A 24,737-nucleotide genomic window follows, 5' to 3' on the forward strand; every position below is an offset into this window, starting at 1 on the left:
AGAGAGCCCTCTCCCCACAATCTCTTTGCAAAGCCACTGACACACAGCGAAGCATCCTCACCAAGCCTACGGGAAATGGGGCTGGCTGGTCCAGACCCAACCAGCGGCTGCAGCAGTGGGATGAGGGTGGCCCCCTACACACCTTTGATCTTGGCTCCCTTGTACATGGGGATGAGTCGGTCAAGGTCGGCCGGTGGTTCGGTCACAGGCTCCAGAGTCGGATCGAAGAGCTTGAGCATTGCTGCTGCCAGTTGGAAGCCGATCTCTTTGGAATTGAAGTTGCTGTGAGTCCACTCATTCGAATAGTACCTATTAGAGAACTTGGTGAGGGGGCCGGCAGCTCTGATGGCTATGTCATTGGTGTGGAAGTTGCTGTCGATCACGAGTCGGCCATCGTAGACCAGGCATGCATCATTGAAGGCTTTGAACGTTTCATAATCCACGTTCTTCTCAAGGAAGCTGAAGAACATCTAGAAAGTGAACAGACACATTATCCTTAGTTATCATTCTTCACTGTACCTTCTCAAGAGGTTGGATCATCTCCATTTTATTATTTGGGGCACACTAGAAAACCTAAATCCACTAAGAGTATGTCCTAATGGTGTGTGTATCTTTCAGATGAAGAACAAATTAATATCACTCAATGTCACTCTTTTTTTTTAATCGCTTATTTAGGTATCCAGCAATGGATGCCGCATGGTGGAACATCTCCCACGAGAGCACGTTCTCCCCTGTAAGGAGGTTTATGTTCATAGACACCACTTGCCTCTCATTCCAGGACACTCTAAATCACTCCTTCTCAGTCTCCTTCCATTTTCCCCTCTGGTGTCTGACACTCATGTCTCTCCAGGTTCCTTCTTGGGGTCACCTTGTCGACTCTTTAGTCTTCAGACTGCCCCATTCCTGGCCCTTTAAGCCCAGAAAGTCTGTCCTTGCAGGATACCCCATTCGCCTCCATACCCTCCAGGTCTGGGCTCCTGCCCTGGGAGGGCAGGTACTGATTCAGTGAATATAGACAGGGTACCTGCATGCCCCACCCCCACATTCTCTGCCCAGATTTTAATACTTTCTCACACTCATCTGGAAATCATCTTCTGTATTGATGTTTCATTAAAGCATCTAGTGAAAGTGAAAGGGAAAGTTGTTTAGTCGTGTCCAGATCTTTGTGACCCTTGGACTATACAGTCCATGCAATTCTCCAGGCCAGAATACTGGAGTAGGTAGTCATTCCCTTCTCCAGGGGATCCTCCTGACCCAGAAATCAAACCAGGGTCTCCTGCATTGCAGGTGGATTCTTTACCAGCTGAGCTACCAGGAAGCCAGTCTAAGCTATTTGTTTTTAGGGCTTCAGTTGTTGTGGAAGAGGCTAAATTGACTCATTTTTATCTTAGTTGTTGCTATTCAGTCACTAAGTCATGTCCCACTCTTGGCAACCCCATGGACTATAGCACGCCAGGCTCCCCTGTCCCTCACCATGTCCCAGACTTTGCTCAAATTTATGTCCATTGAGCCAGTGATGCTATCTAACCATCTCGTCCTCTGTTGCTCCCTTCTCTTGCTCTTTCCCAGCATCAGGGTCTTTTCCAGTGAGTTGGCTTTTTGCATCAGGTGCCAAAGTATTGAAGTTTCAACTTCACCATTAATCCTTTCAATGAATATTCAGGGTTAATTTCCTTTAAGATGGACTGGTTTGATCTCCTTGCAGTCCAAGGAACTCTTAAGTGTCTCCAACACCACAATTCAAAAGCATCAGTTCTTTAGCACTTGGCTTTCTTTATGGTCCAACTCTCAAATTCATACATGACTACTGGAAAAACCATAGCTTTAACTATATGGATGTTTATAGACAAAGTGATGATTCTGCTTTTTAATACACTATTGAGGTCTGTGATAGCTTTTCTTCCAAGGAGCAAATGTCTTCTAATTTCATGGCTATAGTCACCATCTGCAGTGATTTTGGAGCCTAAGAAAAGAAAATATGTCACTGCTTCCACATTTCCCCCTTCTTTTTGCCATGAATCTTAGTTGTTTTTTTTTTTAATGTTGAGTTTCAAGCTAGCTTTTTTACTCTCCTCTTTCACTCTCCTCAAGAGGCTCTTTAGTTCCTCTTTACTTTCTGCCATTAAAGTGGTATCATCTACATATCTGAAGCTGTTGATATTTCTCCTGGCAATCTTGATTCCAGTTTGTGATTCATCCAGCCCGGCATGTCACATGATGTACTCTGCATAGAAGTTAAATGAGCAGAGACATTCCACACCCCTTCTCCACCCAAGAATGATGCTCGAATGAGGAGTGAGGCAGGAATGAGCCTGCAACTGCCACTAATCACAGGTGACGACATACATTTAAATCAAAATTAGTTAGGTACTTCCCTAGAAGTCCAGTTTCCCTGCTGGCTCAGCTGGTAAAGGATCTGCCAGCAATGTGGGAGATCCAGGTTTGATCCCTGGGTAGAGAAGATCCCCTGGAGAAGGGAATGGCAACCCACTCCAGTATTCTTGCCTGGAAAATTCCATGGACAAAGGAGCCTGGCAGGCTATAGTCCATGGGGTCACAAAGAGTCAGACATGACTGAGCGACTAACACTTTCACTTTCCCTGGTGGTCCAGTGGCTACGACTCTGAGCTCCCATTGCTGGCAGCCCCGGTTTGATCCCTGGTCAGGGAACTAGATCTTGCGTGCCACAAATAAAGATCCCACAAACTGCAAATAAGGCCTGACACAGCCAAATAAATAAATATTTTTAAAATAAATAAATCTAAATTAATTAAAAGTAAATAAAATTGAAAATCCAGACCCTCAGTTGTGGCCTATTTCAAACGCCCAAAAGCTACAGGTGGCAGCGGCTGCCATACTGACCGAACAAGTATGGACCATTTCTACCATCACAGGAAGTTCCACTGGGCAGCACCTGACTCGAGTCCACCATCCCTGTGATATCCTTTCTTCTTCCTGAGGGAACCAGCAAGGACTTTTCCCCTTTGCCTGTCTCTGTTCACTTGGACATCTAATCCTCTCCCAATTACTCCCATTCAGGTAGCCTCTTTCTCTCTAATCTGTTATAAAATTCTTTCTGCTTTTAACCTTACTCAGTGACCACAGGAAAATATATTTCTCTGAGTCCCTCACTCTGAGTCTGTCTCTCTACTCCTCTTTTCTTTTTTGCCTCGACTCCTTTCCCATCTATATAGAAATAGACTTCTCACCCATAGAAAAACACGTAGAAATATTTGAATTGAAATTATATGTGCAAAACAGGACAATTAATGCTCAGTATTCTCCTTCAACATCCCCACAAAGTTCTTCTACCTGCTCAGTTTATCTCCTACGTAAACCTACCTTTTATTAAAGTGAAAGTGAAAGTGAAGTCGTGTCCCACTCTTTGTGACCCCATGGACTGTAGCCCTCCAGGCTCCTCCATCCATTTTCCAGGCAAGAGTACTGGAATGGGTTGCCATTTCCTTCTCCAGGGGATCTTCCCAACCCAGGGATCGAACCCGGGTCTCCAGCATTGCAGGCAGAGGCTTTTACCATCTGAGACACCAGGGAAGCCTCCACTTTTTATTAAGGAGCACATTAAATACACTAGCCCTTGTTTTCCTGGGTTTGGAAGATTACCAGCACTTCTACTGAAATCGTGTTATTTTATACCGTTTTGGCATAAGCATTCAGAACATGGTTACATTGGAGACATACGAGTTGGTGGAATGGACCGATTGCTTGAACAGCAAATCCAGCACTGTCCCCGGGAACACAAGTTCTGAGTCACGGATCTCTCATACCTCTCAAACACAATTCATGTGCTCCTATAAGGCCAACTGAATATTACATCTTGGCTGAAAATATGGAGTATTAGAAGAAACATCTGCTTTAAATGCCTCTCTAAATAATGCCCTAAGGTTCTACCTTAAGGAACTAGGAAAAGAAAGGCATGGTAAAGCCAAAGCAAGCAGAAAAAAAGAAAATAATTGTTAAGAGCAGAAATCAATGAGAGAGAAAACTGACAGACAACAGAGACAATTAACAAACTCAAAAGCTGGTGCTTTGGGGGAAAAAATCAATACAATCGACAAACATCTAGCTAGACAGAGAACTTTAGACAGGTCTTCGTCTCGTCTTCATTTCTGGCGGTTGCTGCCTATTTGTGCTATTCAGGATCTGACGGCGGCTGCCATCACTCCATCTCTACTTCCGTCAGCACACAGGCTTCTTCCTGTGGGCTTCCTCTCTGCCATCACATCTTTCTCTCCGTATAAGGGCACCAATCATCAGACTTAGGACCCACCCCAATCCAAGAGGACCTTCTCTTTGTTTGACAGCAACCACTAAGATCCTATTTCCAAGTAAGGTCACGTTCAGGTCCTGAGGCTTAGGACCATAGCTCTCCAGGGGACATATTTCAAACCATGACCCCACAACCACAGTGGAAATGTGAAGATACTTGTCCCCATCAAAGTCTTGGAGAAGGGAATGGCAACCGACTCCAATATTCTTGCCTAGAAAACCCCATGGACAGAAGAGCCTGGAGGGCTATGGTCCACAGGGTTGCATAGAGTCAGACATGACTGAGTGACTCACTTTCACTTTTGTCAAAAGTCTCCTAGTGCCCTGACAGAGATGCTACTCAAAGCTGATCATCAGAGGGACAAATACCCTGATCTCTCCCTTCTTTAGGCTTCTAATCCCCAGCCGGTACCTGTGCTATGCCAAGTCACCCAGTCGTGTCTGAGTCTTTGTGACCCCATGGAGCATAGCCCGCCAGGCTCCTCTGTCTATGGGATTCTCCAGGCAAGAAGACTGGAGTGGGCTGCCATGCCCTCCTCCAGGGAATTTTCCCGACCCAGTGATAGAACCTACATCTTTTACATCTCCTGCATTGGTAGGTGGGTTTTTTTTTTTTACCACTAATGCCAACTGGGAATCTCCAGCTGGTACTTACTGTTGGCCAAACACAGATGAGAGTTTCAGGGTGGGGTTGGGTGGGGAGAAACACAGCAGGGGAGCAGGAGACAGGACCCAAAGACAGAGGACCACGGTCTGACTCATTACTTTAGGGGGAAGTCTGGGCAGGAAGGCATGCTGGATCAAGGTGGTTGAAAGTATCTGCAAGGTGTCTTTGCCTTGATTCTAGTTCTGACCTAATAGGAGAGTGAAGGCCTGTGGGGGCTGCTACAGACCCTGTATTCAGTCAGATACTTGGGGAAGGTGTTCTTGTACCTGTGCTCCCTAGGCAGGGTGTGTACTCACCCCCAGAATTCCCCCAGGGTACACTTGGCACACCTCTTCCAGGATCATCATTTTGGGAGGAAACTTCCGATGAGAAGATCTTTATTTTTCCTCTCTTAAATAGGTATTGTGACATACATATGTAGATATGTAGAAAAGTACATACACTTTTCTATTAAAATACTATGAACTTTTTCTTTTTCACTGCTATATCCCTCATACTTAGGACCGAACTTGAGACCTAGTAGGCTTTCAATAAATCTCTGCAGAGTGAAGGAAGGAATGAATGTTCTTGAGGAGCAGAATGTAGAATCCCCTGGGTTATCAGAATGAAATGAGAGGTGGTAGGGAAGCTCCTCTGGCATGCAGTCTGCCTTGAGCTCCTCCTGTCTAGGTTCTGGGGGACGAGGGTCACGGCACCCACCTGTAAGAGCAATGGGGCGAGAAGCCCTGACTTAGGCTGACTGGCGCATACTGCCAGGTAATGGACCCCCATGAGCCCTCACAGGCCTCCCCCAGGTGGTCTTCCCACCACAGGCCGCTGGTATTCTTCATCCCAACCCAAGGGTCAACACACCCTTGACCCCCGTAAGTCCAGCCCTCACGCTGACTGCAGCCCCCTCCCTGAGGGGTCTCCTGCTTCTCTGGCCCCTTCCCCTCTTCCTCCTGGCTTCTGCTCGTCTCCTGAACAGGCTGTGAGCTGAGCTATTCTAAGTCCCTGTTCCACAGGGAAAGACCCACTGTAGCTGTTTTCAGAATCTTAGGAGGTCAACACGGTGTACACTTTGAGGCCCTGTTAGCCTGGGTCAGATCTTAAGCTGATGGGGAGTCACCGTGTTCTGTCTGTAAAGTGGGGGTGCTTCCTGTGGCAGAGCCGTTGTGAGGAGGGGGCAGAATGCACTGCAAGAGGGCAGCACGGCGCCCGGGACTTGCTCACAGTGGGGCTGGTTGTTGTTCAGTCGCTCGGTCGTGTCTGACTCTTTGCAACCCCATGGACTGCAGCACGCCAGGCTTCCCTGTTCATCACCAACTCCCACAGTTTGCTCAAATTCATGTCCACTGAGTCAGTGATGCCATCCAATCATCTCATTCTCTGTCATCCCCTTCTCCTCCTGCCTTCAATCCTTCCCAGCATCACAGTCTTTTCTAATAAGTCAGCTCTTCGCATCAGGTGGTCGAAGTATGGGAGCTGGCAGTCCTCAAATCCTGACACTCCATCCACAAATAGGAGGGTGGGGGGGTCCAGTGCCCCTTCCTTTGCATGTGGGCTGCCTCGGTGACCTGCCTCCAGGACTCCGAAGGATGCTGCTTGACGTATGAGGTTAGGTCACAGGAGGAGGGATGCTGTCTCTGTCTCTATCATCTCTCAGTCTGTCTCTATCTCTGGATCTCTGTGTCTGTCTCTATCTCTGTTTCTATCTCTCTGTCTGTATCTCTGGCTCTCTGTTTGTCTGTTTCTGTCTCCATCTGTCTGTTTCTATCTCTGGCTCTCTGGCTCTCTCTGTCTCTATCTCTGTCTGTTTCTCTCTGGCTCTATCTCTCTGTTTCTCCCTCTCTCTCTCACCTCTCTCTCTCTCCATCTCTCTGTCTCTCTCTGTCTCTCTTGATCCTCTCTGTCTCTGTCCCAGTGCTTTTGGAACTAGTCACCACGCTGAGGAGAAGCTCAGTCCCATGGAGGGGCCGTCTGTGATTGTTCTGATCAGCATCTCACCTGAGCCTGATCTGACACCAGCAGCCCGACAAGCAGGGGGGACACACCTTTTCTATGGCTCCGGCCCTGCCCAGTCCCCTTTCATCCTCAGGAAAGACCTCTAGGGATTCCTGCCCGATGAGCTGGCTCCCACGCTGGGACCACAAGAGAGATGCAAGGATGACTACTGTTGGTTTAGGTCACTCGGTTTGGGCGGCTCTTTACGTAGCTACAGAAACTCTGAAAGTTTGCAGGGGCTGGAGAGGGGTGGCAGGGAAACTGTGATGGTAAGTTCATCACCCATCACCTTTCAGACCCCAAGTCCCCCAAAGCTGGTAGCTCTCCCAAGGTGGTGAGTGAGGTTCCAGGGACCTACTTACGGAGCAGGGGAGCTGGAAGGGCTTGGTGGGCGTAGTGAAGCTGGCGGTGTGGATGGGGTCCGGGTACAGCCCGTTGTTCCACTGAGCCAGCAGTGCGTCCCGGTACACATTCACCCCCGCGGCCTGGAGCGCGTCCTCTATCGCGCCCTCCACGGCGCAGTCGTTGATGCAGGTGATGATGGATGTGGGTGGGTGCTGTACCAGGTGGATGCAGGAGCCCCTGACCCCCAGGCTCAAGAGGGTCTCCACAGTGGTGTATGTGTCAATTGAGTTCCCATAGATGATGATGTTCCCTAGAAAAGGGGGCAAATTGCTAAGATACATAGCTTAAAAAAAAAAACAAAAACCCAATAACCTTATTAGTCAAGTGCTAATGATGCTGAATTACTCCCTCCAACCCTCTCATTTTTTTTCAGCTGTGGGAAGCCAGTGGTGTTACCTAGCAACGGCAACCAAGATAATTTAGCAAAGAATGGACACACAACATCCCACAAAGTAGTCAAGTACTTTTAACACACAAGTAGGATATTCGTTTATGTTCCTATAATTTGAAAGTTGAAATTATGCTAAATGAAACGGTCAAGAATAAAACCTTTTATCTTGCTTTTGTCCCCTACTTGCTATACTTATTAAGGGGGAAAAATGGCGAAAGTTTGCAATAAATGCAAGTTCTTCTTGAGTCATGAAAAGGACAATGGTTAAAAAAAATAGTCATGTGCATGATGGTAAGGACATTTTAATACTTAATTGTTGAATTGTGTTGATTTCAAGAAAACTTTTTTTTGAAAACTAAAGACTAGAACATTCTGCTTTGCAACAGATAATTTCACAAAGATTCAAATCCTGAGTTTTACAATTTAATGTGTTAAGACCTAGAGAGAGATTGATGGGTATTTTTTTGGTGAGGAAAAATAAAATCATAAAATAATCTCGAAAGATTTATACTGTGTAAGAGTACTTTGATGATACAATTTATTTATATTTCTTAAAAATATTACAGAAGTATTTACATATGCTCTTCTGATAATGATATAAATTTTAAGACCAATGATCCTATTATATGAGTGAAATGTATTATGTGCTATTCATATGTTATTTTTGACATCGAATTGGCATTATTACCTCTTCACAAAGAAAGAAACTGCTGAGGACTCACATTTCAGGCAAGCTGTAACAATTTTACCACAAAACTTTACCTCTCTTTTTCCTTCTGTTTGTGAAATGATATGAAGAGGAATTTTAAGAGACAAAATAAATGGCAAGTGTATTTACTCAATTTTGTGGAATAAATTATGCAAAAATAAAACTGAAAGGAGGTATAATGGCTTATCTTACTTGCCTAGAAGAAAAGGAACTGGAATCTCTTTCAGGCATTTTTCAGAGCTCCTAGGAAGTCCTCGCCTACTTCCTTTTCTCAAACACGGATGGCCAAGGGGGACAGAAGCCAGGGGCAGGGCCCCTCCTCCCCGCCTTCCCTAGGACATTCTGATCTGGGGGCTCTGATTGCCTCCCCGTTCAGACTCACTAGTGTGACATTCCTGAGTAAGCTGCATTTTCCTTGGCTGAAAGAGCCAACATTTTGTTTAAATTATTGAGGTACCCACCTGCTGCAAAACGTGACTCCTGGAGGTCTGACACGACAAAGCAGCAGCCCGCCAGGAGAGCCAAAACTTGAACCTCACATTGTCCAAATTTGAGGTCCTCTGTCCCTTCTTTCAAATATGCATGTGAAAACAGCGTTCACTTTCCATGAAACAGGTTAAGCGTTTAGGCCCCATGCAACTCAGAGTTTCATTATTTTTGCAATTTCTCCTTCATGTGGGCTTTTAGCAACTATTCTGCTTTTTCATTACAGGCTCACAGAAGCCCCAGCAATGCCAGGCTGCTGGGGTCATTAGAGGGCTGTATTTTTAGCCAGGGTTGCCCACAGATTGTAGGCAGTTGGAGAGTCTGAGGACTTCAAAAGATAATACTTTTCATAAAACCTCTCATACTTAAATTAGATGTCTCTCTCTCTCTCTCTCTCTCTCTCTATATATATATATATATATATATATGCTAACTTCTAAATAGTTATCTTTTGGTTTGTCTTTTAATGTAATTTGAAACACCTCCCCAAACATGAGACTTTGGTTATTGTAACTGTCAGCTATTGTCACAATAATACTGTGTAACAAGCTACCCTCAAACTCAATGCCAGAAAACCAATAAGCCTGTGGTAGGTCAGCTCACAGGTCTGCAGGCTGACAAATGCTGGCTGCTATGGCTCCAAGCTACGGTTGGTGTCGAGTCGGTACCACCCTGCCTCTCTCAGCCTCTTTGGACCAATAGCAACCTGAGGCATATTCTCTTTTGGGAGCTGTGCAGGAAGGCAGGCATGACTGCTCAGGCGCTTTCCAAGGCTCTCCTGGCAACAGCCACTAACGTTCCCTTGACCAAAGCAAGTCAAGTGGCCAAACCCACGCCCAAGGGGGTGAAGCACACTCTGTCCACAGCAGGGATGTGTATGTGTGTGTATTCATTGAATAACATTCCAAAATCATCGTTACTCTGGGCACACTACTCTGTGTACCTATGCCTACGTGAGGCCTATGTGATGTCATCTAAAATTTTCATCTAAACATGTTTTACTGATCATTTACTTACATTGTCCCATCCCACAAAACAGAATAGAATCCCATTATAATTTTCTACTACCTAAATAACAAGTCACAGGTCAAATCACATCCCTCCATGAATATCACAAAACCCGATGTTATGAAGTCAGCCTATTACTCTTTGCCCGTTCAGTCCTTCAGCTTTTAAGCATTCCTACTCCAGGGTGGGAGGCGGGGAGGGAATTATTCTTTCCATTATCTTCATGTAGTTGTGACTTATTTCTGCATCATTTCCAACTTTTACTTTGCAAAAAATTTTTAGATTCAGCTCCTGTTTATCTCACAACTCTGATATATCAGGCCCAAGGTAGGCATTTTTAATACATAAGCCCTTATTATTATTACTATCAGTAAGAATAACAGAATTGTTATCAATAACATTGGCTTCAGGCAAATGCCTGTAACTTTTTCATAAGCTAAAGGTAAAAATATAAGTATGAAGACAATTCATAGGAGAAGCAAAGTCTTATATTTTGGGGCATCTCCAGGAAAAAAACCCAGCAGATAAAGAGTTTGATTGTTAATGTATTCATTTCAGGACAAATCAGTTTAGGTAAAAAATATGACTGCTTGTATTTATGAGAATAATTTTACTTGCATGGATGAGGTGGAACTAGAACTTTTTTAAAACTACTTATTTCTTTTTCCTTTTTTGGCCATGCCACATGGCATGTAAGCTCTTAGTTCCCGGACAAAGGATTGAACCTATACTCCTTGCAGTGGAAAACTAGGAGTCCCAACACAGGACCATCAGGGAAGTCCTGGAACTAGGGCTCTTAAAGCCCCCCTGGGCTGGGCTGTGGCTGTGGTCGTGTCTGGGCCCCAGTTGAGGATCCAGCCTCCAGCCAGGTGAGGCTTCCAAGGATCAAAGATTGTCTCTACCTGCCTTCCTTGCATCACTTCCCCAGTGATGGCTAAGTGATGGGTAGACTTCAGGCTCACCCTGCCCACCTTGAGGCTCCACACAGAGCCTCTCTACGACAGGCAGGACAATATGGTTCCTGGCCAGATGTATGGAAGAATGTTTAGGCTTTATCAGCTTGCTGACCCTAGACTAACTAAGCGTTCCTTTTGGGTCCTCTCAATGTTTACTGCAGGACACCCTCGCTCTGGCCAGGTTTTCCTACTATGCCCTTCCACCTGCTGTTCACTACGAAGTTGGCACCACAAGAAAGACTGAACCAGCCAGAGGATGGATTGTACACTTGAGATCTGTAAGACAGAAACATGTTAGATCTGGCTACTGGGTTTCTCTTCCAGCCTACAAAATCATACCCAGTTCTAAATGTAACCCAAATTGTGTGTGCCTCCAGCACAACAGTATAGAGTAACACTCCTAGTGTGCTGGTTCTCATTTAAACCCAGGACCAAGGATATTTCCCAGGGAGGTGAGCCCCTTGTGTGATGACCGTGCTGCGGACTGTTGGGTGGATCTGGGGCTGAATCAGGGAGGGAAGATGGAGGGGGAAACAACTGGAGAATGAAAGGGAGGGGGTGGAGTGAAATAGATTTTATCATCTCTGGCTGAGTTAGAAGCAAGAAAGGGTTTAAAAGTAGGTGAATGAGGGACTTGCCTGGAAGTTCAGTGGTTAAGACTCTGCTTATATAGCAGGGGGCGCGGGTTCTACGCCTGGTAGAGGAAATCATGCTGCATGCATGCGTGTGTGCTAAGTCTCTTCTGTCGTGTTCGACTCTTTGTGACCCCGTGGACTCCTCTGTCCATGGGATTCTCCAAGCAAGAATACTGGAGTGGGTTGCCATGCTGCCCTCCAGGGGATCTTGTCTTTTACGCCTCCTGCATTGGCAGGCAGGTCCTTTACCACTAGCGCCACCTGGGAAGCCCTCATGCCTCATGGCGCGGCCAAATAAACAAATAAATGTAGGTGAAAGAAAGTGGTTGTGGGGTGGGAGAGGGGCTGGGGAAACTGGGCCATAAATAACAGCAGTGAAAATGGCTTTGTAAGGGCTACACTGAGTCTGCCAGTGTGTCCGAGCCTGAGAGGGCCAGGTGGGGTGGCTGGGGTCCCCCTGGTGCAGAACACCCTGATGGCTGTTGGGGTGGTGTGGGAAGCAGCCCCAGGGTATGTGGTACCCGCAGCATCTGTCATCTACAGCGGGCTTCAGAGGTCAGACAACTCCAGGTCATTAAAGATTCATCCAGCTCATGCAGTTCTACCACTTCGGTGCTGTGTAACTCACAGAGTGTTTGCAAATATTTAGAAGGAGATGCATTCGTGTATGTTCTTTGGAAGTGCCCCTGCATGTACGGAAGAAACAGAGTGGAAAAGCTTAGGATGTCCCCCTGGATATCAGTTGGATGCTAAGAGATCCACTCATTGTCTTCTTTGCAGCTCAGTTTATTTAATAGATAAGAAACAACCAATCTCTGCACTGGATTTGATGGCTGACAGAAGAGAAATGGCAGGCGGTCCTACTTGGAAACGGCAAATGGTAACCGACAGTTAGAACAGACTGGGTTGATTTTCAAGGAAGGGTGATGGAATAGAACTGCAGCAGTTTTCATGGGAGGCTGATCTCTGTTGTCCCTTTTAGGGGATAAATTATGTATTAGGGAGATTACAGAGCTGAATCAGGAGGCGGGGAAAGGGGGACAGAGGGGTAGTTAAAAAAAAAAAAAAAAGACAACCCTGGAAAGCCCCTGTAATTAAAGTTGGCTGGAAACGGCACCGTTTCTCTCTCATGCCCACCTGCAGCAACCTTTGGACCGAATGTCCAAGGGAGCTTCCAAAGGTAAGAGGGGCTTCCCGAGGCAGTGACGGTCCAGCTGGGGGGGAGGGGACATGGTGACCCTTCACCGCTCCAGTGAGCTGCCACTTCTCCATCTGAGGCTGAAAAAGCACGAAGACCTGCTGTTTGAAATGTTGCCATGAATGGAGAGGTGATGTTTTTGCTACTCTCTTGTTTGACGCTGTAAATGAACACATGAGCAACTCTGATTGTGTGACCAGCAAAACAAGGTAAATACACCCAAGATACAGAGATGGGAGGATTCTCCAGGAAGAAAATCATCCCTTGGAAAAAAGAACAGGGAAGGAATTTCTGATCTGACGTTCTGGCCAGGAAATCACCTCTCAAGAGGATAGGAAATAAATTTAGGAATTATGCACACAAATATTAATAAGAATTTTTCTTTGTAGTAAATGTATTTTTAAGACCAGAGGAAACAAGAGTTACACATTAATTTCTGTACTTTAAATGACTTCTATCCATGTATATTTACATATTCCATTGTATTTTGATGAAGAATTATAGTTCCTTTTCCACATCAAAAGAAACAGAATGATTATGACCAGAACAGACCCAGGAGAAAAGTTTACGCTCCCTAGAAAACTGAGCACAGAGAGGTTAAGTGACGGGCTCCAGGTCACACAGCCGTAGATGGTTCAGCAGGATTCAGACCTGCCAGATATGACTTGAGAACCAGGAGGGCGTGGCAACCCACTCCAGCATTCTTGCCTGGAGAATCCCATGGACAGAGAAGTCTGGCGGGTTACAGTCTGTGGGGTCGCAAAGAGTCAGACACAACTGAAGCAAAGTAGCATGCATGCACACTCATACCACTCTGTATTTGCAGATGGATATAAAACTTGTTCTAAATGCCTATATTAAAAAAAAATATATATATATATATATATTTGACTACTGTGGTGTTGGAGAAGACTCTTGAGGGTCCCTTGGACTGCAAGGAGATCAAATCAGTCAATCCTGAAAGAAATCAGTCCTGAATATTCACTGGAAGGACTGATGCTGAAGCTGAAACTCCAATACTTTGGCCACCTGATGTGAAGAACTGACTCATTGGAAAAGACCTTGATGCTAGGAAAGACTGAAGGTGGGAGGAGAAGGAGACGACAGATGATGAGATGGTTGGATGGCATCACTAACTCGATGGACATGAGCAAGCTCCTGGAGTTGGTAATGGACAGGGAAACCTGGCGTGCTACAGTCCATGGGGTCGCAAAGAGTTGGACATGACTGAGCGACTGAACTGAACTGATATAACACATTCCTAAAAAAACCCCTCTAATTGGCATTTTATCTGTATAATTAACTTTTGGAAATAACTAGATAATGAAAGAATTTTCATAGATATCAAACAATATTTATAAATTATGAAAAAAATCACTTAAAAAAACATTTTATATCTGTGAATAGACCAGAGAATACACTTTTTATTTTTCATATGTTAAAGCATAAGATTTCCATGACCCAAGCCTGACCTGTCCCATGTTGCTCTGCCAAATGAAAAAGGAAGAATATATTAGATATAGCATAACAAGGGCTTTGTTCGGTGATTCATGCACTGGAATTTTAATGTTATACTTTTCTTACAAACATGCTTTTAATAAGGCAGTAAACTGTATTTAGCTAAAGATGAAAATAATTGATCCATTTCGGGCCATTAAGGCGGTGGATTTTTTTGTACTTTACTTTCATCCTACTTTTCATTTTCATGGAAAGTACAGAGGTAATAGCAGTTGAATTTCAATTAGTTTCAATTAATGCCATAAACTGTTATAATGTATTAGGTTGCTGGGTTCTATCTGAACCCCCGCCCCGCCAGCTAAACCCTCCGGGTTTTGTTTGCTGTTGAAAGCCAGTGATGTCAGCTCTTCGCCGGGATGCTGGAGCAGTTCTAATAGTTTAGGATAATTTACATCTATAAACCCATCCAACTCCAGAGCCCCCAAAACAATTTCCTTCAGACTGGACTCATTCCATCACAGAACAACTGTTTCTCCTTTGGAAGCAGAGGGTGGCATGATAAAACAGAGCCGGGGGTTGGAGGGGGGAGACTGGTGATACTTTGGGAGAGATGTTTGTGCATTTCCAAAGGGCAGAAATTCAGAGGAAAGCTAACTTCCTCTTAGTTAAAAAAAAAAAAAAAATTCATTGTTTCTGCTACCTAGAATCCATCTGTCCTTCTAGAACAATCCCTCCACCATCCTCAGAACAAGCCCCTCTTCTTGAGTCCCTGGGCTTCAAGTTGGGCCTGGACTGTCCCAGGATTCGGGCTATGATTCTTGGGTGGACATTTGACTCAATCCCCACCCATGAGACACAGGAGATTTTTTTCTCAGGGTCTTGGCAGAAGCGCCCTATCCTCGGTGTCCACCTCCCTCCAACCCCACCCTGAACTACCGAGAAAAAGGAGAATTAGCACAAGGGAGCAAAAGCTAACTCTGATGAAAAACGTCCACATTCTTTCTGGCGTAATTAGGGACCAAGAGCTGACAGGCGGAGTGACGGTAATGGATGCGGGAACAAAACTCTGCTCCTCCATTTCATGGAGTGCCAACTTCTAGTTTCCTGCTTCAAATGCCATCAGCCCATCACTCATGTGGAAATAAGCTAGATGCGGTCTTATGCCAACAGGACCACCAAATGGATCAAAGGTGGCTGCTTCCAGCCCTTCCCCGCCAGCATGGTGGCCCCCACCTCCAACCCCAATTCACCCTGCCGTGAACACCGGAGATGGGGTTCACCTTTCTGCACTGCTGTTGCATGCACAGCATCACCCTTGGGACCCCAACCTCTAATAAGTAACCAGTTAAACCTGGACTTAGCTGGACACTGACGTTCCCCCCTCACCCCTCCACTTCCCCATCTCATTGCTGCCCTTCACAGAGTCTGCCCGACCTAAGTTGTTGGGCCATGGGTTTTGGATACAAGTCAGACGTCCCCAACCTCTCTCTTCCTTTGCTTATCCTGCCCTCCTTTAAGGCTGAGCCAAATCCTCCCTCCTTGGGGAAGCTGTCTCCAAACTTCACATTCTCCTGGGCTCCCATGAAGGCCATGGTGCCCCTCTACAACCAGACTGTTGCCTGGTGTACACGGATCCCTATCTTTTGTGTAGAGACCATGCTAGACTGCACTATTGGTAGGATGGCAGGGGCTGAGATGTACATCCGGGGAACCTTCGTGCACAGCAACAACCCCATCGCACAGCAGTAGTGGTGGTTATATGACTGAACTCTTACCATGTAGGAGACATGACCCTGAGTTGGACATGAAATAGCTTATTAATCTCATTTGCTCCTCACAGCAGCCCATGTGAGGAAGATATCTGGAATGGGACTAATTGAATTCATCTGAATAGGGCTCTAATTATGGAAAAACAACAAAGAGAAAGAGCTTCCTCAAGGCAGGAGGTTAACGTTTTTCTTCCCAAATTCTCTTAGAGTCCTCTGAAAAGGGTCACTAGCCTAAGTTGAATGAACTTGGCTGGATCGGTTTCTTAGATGCCTTCCAGAGTCTGGGCCAGCCCTCTGACTGTTTAGACGACCCACTTGGGAGATGCCCCAGGGGTATTGTTAAGCAATGAACCTGGAAAGCAGCCTACTTTTAAGATAGGAAGCTAATGTGTACCAACTTCCTAACCTGTTCATTCAGTAGACAAAAACAGGTATGAATGGGTTTTATGCAATGGCTAATGGGAGACATTCTTAAATCTTGCAAAACCATTTATTTCCCTTTAAGTGGGTACCAGAATGTCACCATCTTTGACCACTAGTTAAGGCAACGCGATAGCATGGATGCTCCTCCCCCATTTGAAAGCCAAGAACTTTTTGCTTTGGAATTTCTAAGTACTCTGCCATAAGCATTCAGAGTTAAGAACTTGCATTATAGAATATTGTACACCAGTACCCCTCATGAACACAGGCATAAGAATTCTTCTAAATATGTTAGCATTCTGATTCCAGGAATAAGGATATAGGAATTTTCATCTCGACCCAGTAAGAATTATTCCAAGATGCAAAGTTAGTTCAGCACTCAAAAATCAATTAAGGTAACTCACCAAATTAACAGAGGAAGCAGAAAAAATTATTTATCACCTCAATAGATGCAGAAAAAAGCATTTGATAAAATTCAGCATTTATTTGTTGGACTGCAAGGAGATCCAACCAGTCTATCCTGAAGGAGATCAGCCCTGGGATTTCTTTAGAAGGAATGATGCTAAAGCTGAAACTCCAGTACTTTGGCCACCTCATGGGAAGAGTTGACTCATTGGAAAAGACTCTGATGCTGGGAGGGATTGGGGACAGGAGGAGAAGGGGACGACAGAGGATGAGATGGCTGGATGGCATCACTGACTCGATGGACATGAGTCTGAGTGAACTCCGGGAGTTGGTGATGGACAGGGAGGCCTGGCGTGCTGTGATTCATAGGGTTGCAAAGAGTTGGACACGACTGAGCAACTAAACTGAATTAAAAACTAGAAACATCTAAAAGGCATACTTTTAGATGAAAGTGATGTGGAAACTTTTCCACCTAAAATAGGAATGAGACAAGAAAGTCCACAATCACCATTCCTGTTCAACTGGTGGTCACTGACAGGGCAATATGGCCAAAAAGAAGGCTTAATAGGTCTACAGAGTAGAAAGAAACTAAAAAAAAAAACAAAAAAACTTGCATTGCCACATGCAAAGGCCCTTTTCTTGGTCAAAAGATTCCTGAATCCTAACTCTCAAAACAGCCAACAGTTGATTAAAATATTACATTGTAACAGGACTGAGCACATTCCTAAGACATAATCATATTTTGTATTGAACCACTGGTTTTTGTGTTTTCAGCAAGTTTAAGTTACATTTTGAGGTCTGGACTTGATGAAATGGGTCCCTGGTGGCTCAGCTGTTGAAGAATCTGACTGCAGTGCAGGAAACCTGGGTTGATCCCTGGGTCGGAAGATCCCCAGAGAAGGGAATGGCTACCCACTCCAGTGTTCTTGCCTAGAGAATTCCCATGGACAGAGGAGCCTGGCAGGCTATAGTCCATGTTGTTGCAAAGAGTTGAATGTGACTGAGCGACTAAACTACAAAGACAATGATGTCACAGACTGTATGGATAAAGGCAGGGTTCTGAAAACTCTGATTCACCTATTTTTGTAAATAAAGTTTTATTGGAACATGACTGTGTTCCAATAAACAGTGTTCCAAAACAGTCATGCTCATTCACTGACACATTGTCAGTGGCTGCTATCTTGCTACAGCAGCAGAGTTGGGTAGTTGGCACAGAGACCATATGCCCTGCAAAGTCTAAAATTTTTACTGTCTGGCCCTTTACGGTAAAAGTCACTGATTCCCTAAGTGTACTTAGGTCCTAGGGCAGTGATTAAAGAACAACTAAAATATTGAAACAGGTTTAAATACATACAGATCCAAACTGAAAATAATACCAAGTGTTAATGCAAATATTAAAATACTTCATCAAGTTTTAATCTGGGTTCCCAGTATACAGCTATATATATGTAATTATATATATGTATGTTGGAGAAGGCAATGGCACCCCACTCCAGTACTCTTGCCTGGAAAATCCCATGGATGGAGGAGCCTGGTGGGCTGCAGTCCATGGGGTCGCTAAGAGTCGGATGTGACTGAGCGACTTCACTTTCACTTTCATGCACTGGAGAAGGAAATGGCAACCCACTCCAGTGTTCTTGCCTGGAGAATCCCAGGGACGGGGGAGCCTGGTGGGCTGCCGTCTATGGGGTCGCATAGAGTAGGACATGACTGAAGCGACTTAGCAGCATATGTGTGTATATATATGTATCTCCCACACCTGCCCAAAGGTTCCAGACCCCCAGTTGGTTTTATGGGTTATTCCTGTCTAATTTTTAGATGCAAAGTATTTCTGACCCCAGAAAAATGTGGAAAGCTTCCCCAAAACATTTTGTGAGATTGGCATACCCTCAATTCCAAAACTTGACAAGTCAAGCATAAAAGAGAAAACAGGCCAATCTCACGTATAAATTTTGATTCAAATAGCCTATAAGTATTAAAAAATTGAATTCAGCAATGTATTGAATGTCCTTTGATATCTATTTCCTTATTTGTAATGAAATAAGTGTAGGAACTTGAGAGTTAACCAAAAAGTTCCACTAAAAATTAGAAGAAAGTATATAATATATTAATTATAATAACTAACATTGATTATAACAACTAACATTAATTACAATGTGCTGTGCTAGGTTGCTCAGTCGTGTCTGACTCTTTGCGACCCCATGGACTGTAGCCCATCAGGCTTCTCTGCCCATGGGATTCTCCAGGCAAGAATACTGGAGTGGGTTGCCGTGCCCTCCTCCAGGGTATCTTACCGACCCAGGGATCAAACCTGCATCACTTACATCTCCTGCACTGGCAGGTGGGTTCTAATTGTCAGTCATAATAACTAACATTAATTATAATAACTAACATGGTGAAATTATATTTAAATAAATACATTACATAGATTAATATGTTTGATTGGATATATACTGATTCCCCATACTCCAGTCACTTGGTGATCCTTCTATCCCTGGACCGAATTGAAGGCTGGATTAGAAGACCAGCCCATTGCAGGTAGTTTATAACCTAACCAAGGCCCTGATCCTCTCTGTGCTTTCAGTAAAATGAGGAGGCTGCAGAAAGTCACCTCTAAAAGTGGACTCCCGGATTTCAAGACAAACTGGCAGCGAGGCCCTGTTCTGGTTATTCTATTAGTCAAACAATTTCCATGAACCCAAGCGGGAGAGAGGAAGACACTTAAGACGACGCTTCTGAGTGGCAGAGGCATTTGTACAAATGCTTTCCCCTCTCTTTTGGATGCAAAAAGTGGCAGGCAACTCAACTGTGCGTCTGTGGGAACGACTGTGCGGGCAACCACGACAGAGAACAATGGGTGACGAGAGAAAAGAGCCCTTACGACTCAGACCTTTCTTTTTCTTTCGAGGTCTTTTCAGCTTCACAAAAGGAGACATATTTTCCATATAATTGCTAAACATGTTTGCTTATTAAATTATTCTTTAATTAGTTAATGATTTTAGCCATGCTTTGCTCTTCGGATATTCATTTCGTGTAATAAAATAATTATAGATAATTAAACTATCTCCAGCCCTTTTCTTTCCCCCGGCAAACATGCTGGGTATCCAAAAATGACAACAAGTTGTAAATTAATCTGGAAAACAAAGCATGACAGATGAATGATTTTGTTGGAATTAATTAGGCACTAATTATACACTGGAACTAGATGAAGAATAAGACTCATTATGGAAAGAAAACGCTGTTCTGAAAAGATGCACGGGAACCAGCATCCTTACCTTCGGCAGTGATGGAGTTGTTCTTGATCCAGGCCAGGGCCCTCAGGCAATCCTCCTCATCGTTGAGGGTGAAATGATTGCAGGGAATTGGGCCGGTGTACCGCCGCAGGCAGCTGTTTGAAACCTCTCTGTTGGTCGGATGGAGGTTAATATCCACCTCCGTCGGGCATGGGACCTGAGGTGCATTACAGAAAGATGCTTATTTCGGTGGTAACAGGTGAAGCGTTCAAACAGTAATTAATTCATTGACTCACATAAACAAAGCAATGCCCAGTACAGGTGTGCCTTTTTCCATCTCCAGATAGAATCAGGTTGTAATTTAAAAAACAACAAAACAAAACAAAAATCAGATGGGTGAAGTGGCCACTCGGAGCTAATTCTCAAAAAGGAACTGCCCTGGTCATCTTGATGCTGCATAACAAATTATTCTGAAGCTCGGTCATGAAAAACCATTAGGAGGCTCCCAGGTTCTGGAGGTCAGCCATGCAGACAGGGCCAAGGTGGGGGACAGTAGGTCTTTTCGGAGACCTCAGCTGGGAAGACCTAAAGGCTGAGGGTAGAGACTTGATGGCCAGGGGCTGGAATCACCTGGAGATGAATTCAAGCCTTTTTCTTTCCCCAAGAATACAGGGTGGGTGTTTAAACAGATGACAAATCATTATCAGCCTGTGTCTAGAGGTTGGTCCCAGCTGTGGCAGGGGACGTGATGCCACATGAACACCATGTGGCTTGAGCTTCCTCATGACTGGGTGGCTGGGTTCCAGGGCACACGTCCTGGGAGAGGTCAGCAGTCCAGGGGGCTCACAGTCTTCTTTAACCTGGTCCTGGGGAGTCCAGCAGGGGCTCTCCTGCCAGGTTCAGTCACAGAGCTCATGATGAAGGTCTGGCCAGGGTCAAGGGAACGGAAACCAGGATCCACCTGCTCCCATAGGCGGGACAGGGCCATGGAAGAGTCTGTAGAACTGCATTTGATGTGGCCATTTTTGGTAAACAAACAAACAAACAAAAAAACAACAACAAAAAAAAAGAAACCTGCATAGAAGCAACTGTATCAGGGATTGAAAGTCAAGCGCACAGAGGGTCGAGGCACCAAATGAGGGAAGTGGGCTACCACTTACTTGTGAAAATTATTGGCTTCTCTCTCACTTTTTCAAAGAAGTATTCTTCCCCAGCCTTGCCCCCTCTCTCTCTCCCATGCAGTGCAGAGCCCTTCCAGTATAATTCCTGCTCCCTGACTTTTGACACAGACACGAGTGAAGACGGATGCTTTCCTCTGCCGTAGGGAAAGGAACAGCACCACATGATCACGGATGCCGGCTGGCTCTGGTCCTCATTGTCCAGGATGCTGTGATGAGCTGGATGGCCCGGACCCCAGCCAGAGTGTTCAACCTTGACTCAGCTCCATCCAGTCATTGCCAGGGTAGTCTTAGGGTTCTGGTTGGCCAGATATCATCTCTCAAGAAATGCCAGATATTTGGGTCTTTTTTTTATGTGGACTCTTGATTTGTTCATTATTTTGGTTCAAATGAAAATCAGACAGGCGCTGTCGTGGAAGCCAAGTTAAAGGGCAGAATGAGATGGGTGTGCCCAGTGGCCCCCTCGCTGCCCTGCTGGGTAGCATTTGGCGGCCAGGTGGAGATTATGGGAGATGATGAGGCTGGAACCCATGGTGAAACGCCCAGGCAGCCTGGCTTTTATCAGAGAAGCCAGCGTCCTGCATGCTTGTGGCCTTAGGCCTAAGGGTATGAGACCAGACTCCTACGGCTACAGAGGGCAAAGTGTTCACTGGCTGCAGAGACCAACATGGGCTTCAAAGAGTCTCTTCCTCCCCTGAGGACCACCGGCAACCCCTGGCCATTAGGGGGATGTGAATGCCAGATGGTTGCCTGAGCATGTGGGGCTTCACTAAACCCCAGATGACATTTGGAGAACTTGCTGGTACATCCTTCCTCAAGAGAAATAGTAAAGTCTGACTACACGACTGTGATGTATGTAATTCAATTTCAAGTGGGACTAAAGAACAAAAAAACAGAATCAATTTTTAAACCTGGATGTCTTTTCTCTGTGAGGAGGCTGGCCAGAAACTATGGTCATTTATCACAACTAAAGGGCTTCCCAGGCAATGCTAGTGGTAAAGAACCTACCTGCCAGTGAAGGAGATGTAAAAGATGTGGGTTTGATCCCTGGGTCAGGAAGATCCTCTGGAGAAGGGCATGGCAACCCACTCCAGTATTCTTGCGTGGAGAATCCCCACTGACTGAGGAGTCTGGCGGGCTGCAGTCCACAGTGCCGCAAAGAATCAGACACGACTGAGGCAACTTAGCATGTGCGTATGGAAATGGCAACCCACTCCAGTGTTCTTGCCTGGAGAATCCCAGGGACGGCGGAGCCTGTTGGGCTGCCATCTATGGGGTTGCACAGAGTCGGACACGACTGAAGCGACTTAGCAGCATGCATCACAACTAAAATTGTGGTGGCAATCTCTTATTAGCAATATAATTTATTTAGCAATATAATGGGAAAATTCTGGTATTAATCACACTCGCAGTTGGTATAAAGCAATCCACCGGGGGCTTTGGTGAGTGACTTAAAGTGCACAGTGTGGAATACTCTGCCTTAGAGGTTTTAAACTTTATCAGAACTACAACAAGGATTGTATTGATAGTTAAGAGAAAATGAAATTGGGGTAACATATCAGTTTAGTAAATCATGCTTTAACAAATCAGGAAAAATCCTTGGCAGAAAAAGGCAGAGCTGAAGAGCAAACTGAGAGCTGTTCAGTTTATAAAAGAACTTATCATTCCAGATAGTGTGTGTTCAGATGAAAGAAAAAAAAAAACACTCAGAAAAGAGGGGAAAAAGGAATAAGGTCAAAAATGAAAATCAGTTTGCTGCAATCCTGTGATGTAACTGTCGCCTAAAGATTCGTATAATTCTTCTGTGCACTGAAGCAGGTGGAGTTGTTTTTGCACATCTAAACTATAAAGAATTAGAAATTAAAGGGATAACGTATTTTCATATTTGCACAGTGCCATGTCACAAAACAGGCAAAACTCAAGCTAAGTTTTTTAAGCTTGGAATTTTTAAGTTCCGAAACTAATTAAGTTGCCCACACAGAGTTTAGCAGAACTCGATACGTCAAAGGATCTATGGGGGAAAATCATATGATGTCGTCAGTGAAAGGAGGGAGTAAAGTTCAATAGGAGGCCATTCAATGTAGAAGCCCATCCGTACCAGCTCCCCAAAGCAGAGGTTCTCTGCCACCACTAACCTGGCACTGAACTGTGACTGGAGAGAAGCAGGGGACTTCCCAACCACTCCAGTGATTCGGGACTGAGCATCACCTGCTGGTGGGAGCCTGTTGGCCACCCTGATCTCAGCAAGTTAATTAACATGGCAGCAGGGGATGCTGCTGGCCTACCCATTATTCTGTCTCCCTTTCTTTCTTAGGAATGGATTCCTGGGACATATGCCCAGTTGGAACATTTCCCCACTTATGACCTAAGAAGTCAAGAGAGATAAGCAGGCATCCTTGATGAGGGATGGGGTAGAAGCAGGAGGGAAGAGGGCAGTGGGAAAAGTCATTTTGCCCCAGTCCTTCCTTCTTCCTGCCTCTTGCACATGAAATGGCCGGAACCACAGCAGCCACCACAAGATGCTGAGGATAGAAAAACATTCTAAAGGCAGAATAACAAAAGACAAAGGGTCTGGGTTCCTGATGACACCTGGAAGTCACTTTACCAGAACTGAGTTGCTTTTCTCCAGATATTTTTAATGAAAGAAAAAAAACTTTAAACAACAACAACCTATTTATCTGACTCTAGCTATAAATATTGGAGAAGGCAATGACACCCCACTCCAGTACTCTTGCCTGGGCAATCCCATGGACAGAGGAGCCTGGAAGGCTGCAGTCCATGGTGTCGCTGAGGGTTGGACACGACTGAGAGACTTCACTTTCACTTTTCACTCTCATGCATTGGAGAAGGAAATGGCAACCCACTCCAGTGTTCTTGCCTGGAGAATCCCAGAGACGGGGAGCCTGGTGGGCTGCCGTCTATGGGGTCGCACAGAGTCGGACACGACTGAAGTGACTTAGCAGCAGTAGCAGCTATAAATATTAAGTTCCAGAATTTGTGTGTTGTGAAAACTTTTAAAAGCCATCAAGGGTAACCTCTGCACCACAGCTATGGGAGAGAGCAGGAAGGAAAGGGGAAGGAGGAAGGAAGGGGAAGGAGACATGGAAAGAGGGAGAGAGGAGAGAGAGAGGCAAGGACAAAGAACTGGAGCCAGACCACTTGGGCTCTAACCTTAGCCCCTAATCTGCCACCCTGCTGTGACTGTGGACAATCTGTCTTGTCTGACCTTGGGCCTCAGCCTCACGGCACCTCAGTTGCCTCATCTGTGAAACGGGGATTCTTGCATTTCTCCAGTTAGTTCTGCTTTGCTGGATGTGACTATTGCTGCTGCTCCTAACAGCTGTATGAATTTGCCTGACACCTCTTGCTGTTGCCCCGTGTATCTATTTTTTCGCTCTTACCCTCTGGCTGCCCATCTTTGCCCCACCTCCTGGCTTCCCCAGAGTACTGCCTCGTGGGGAGTCCCAGCCATGGTTTTCCCATGGCCACGCTGACTCATCTGACTTCAGGCTGACACTTTTGTCCTTCCTCTTTTTGTGATGACCCACA

At 45.3% G+C, this 24,737-nt stretch overlaps 1 protein-coding gene across 2 annotated transcripts in view; it reads right to left on the reverse strand.

Moving 5' to 3' along the window:
• The window catches only part of CFAP61 (cilia and flagella associated protein 61), a 250,399-nt gene that overhangs the window by 48,080 nt on the left and 177,582 nt on the right, over positions 1–24,737 (reverse strand). For both annotated transcript variants that reach the window (XM_025264163.3, XM_044927988.2), the window contains exons 21-23: positions 20,053–20,227; positions 7,300–7,592; positions 143–470 (exon numbers count right to left, since the gene is read on the reverse strand). In XM_025264163.3, the coding sequence (XP_025119948.2) occupies positions 143–470; positions 7,300–7,592; positions 20,053–20,227 (796 nt within the window). The remainder of the gene's footprint in view (positions 1–142; positions 471–7,299; positions 7,593–20,052; positions 20,228–24,737) is intronic.

This window comes from Bubalus bubalis, chromosome 14, assembly GCF_019923935.1.
Source record: "Bubalus bubalis isolate 160015118507 breed Murrah chromosome 14, NDDB_SH_1, whole genome shotgun sequence".
NCBI lineage: Eukaryota > Metazoa > Chordata > Mammalia > Artiodactyla > Bovidae > Bubalus > Bubalus bubalis.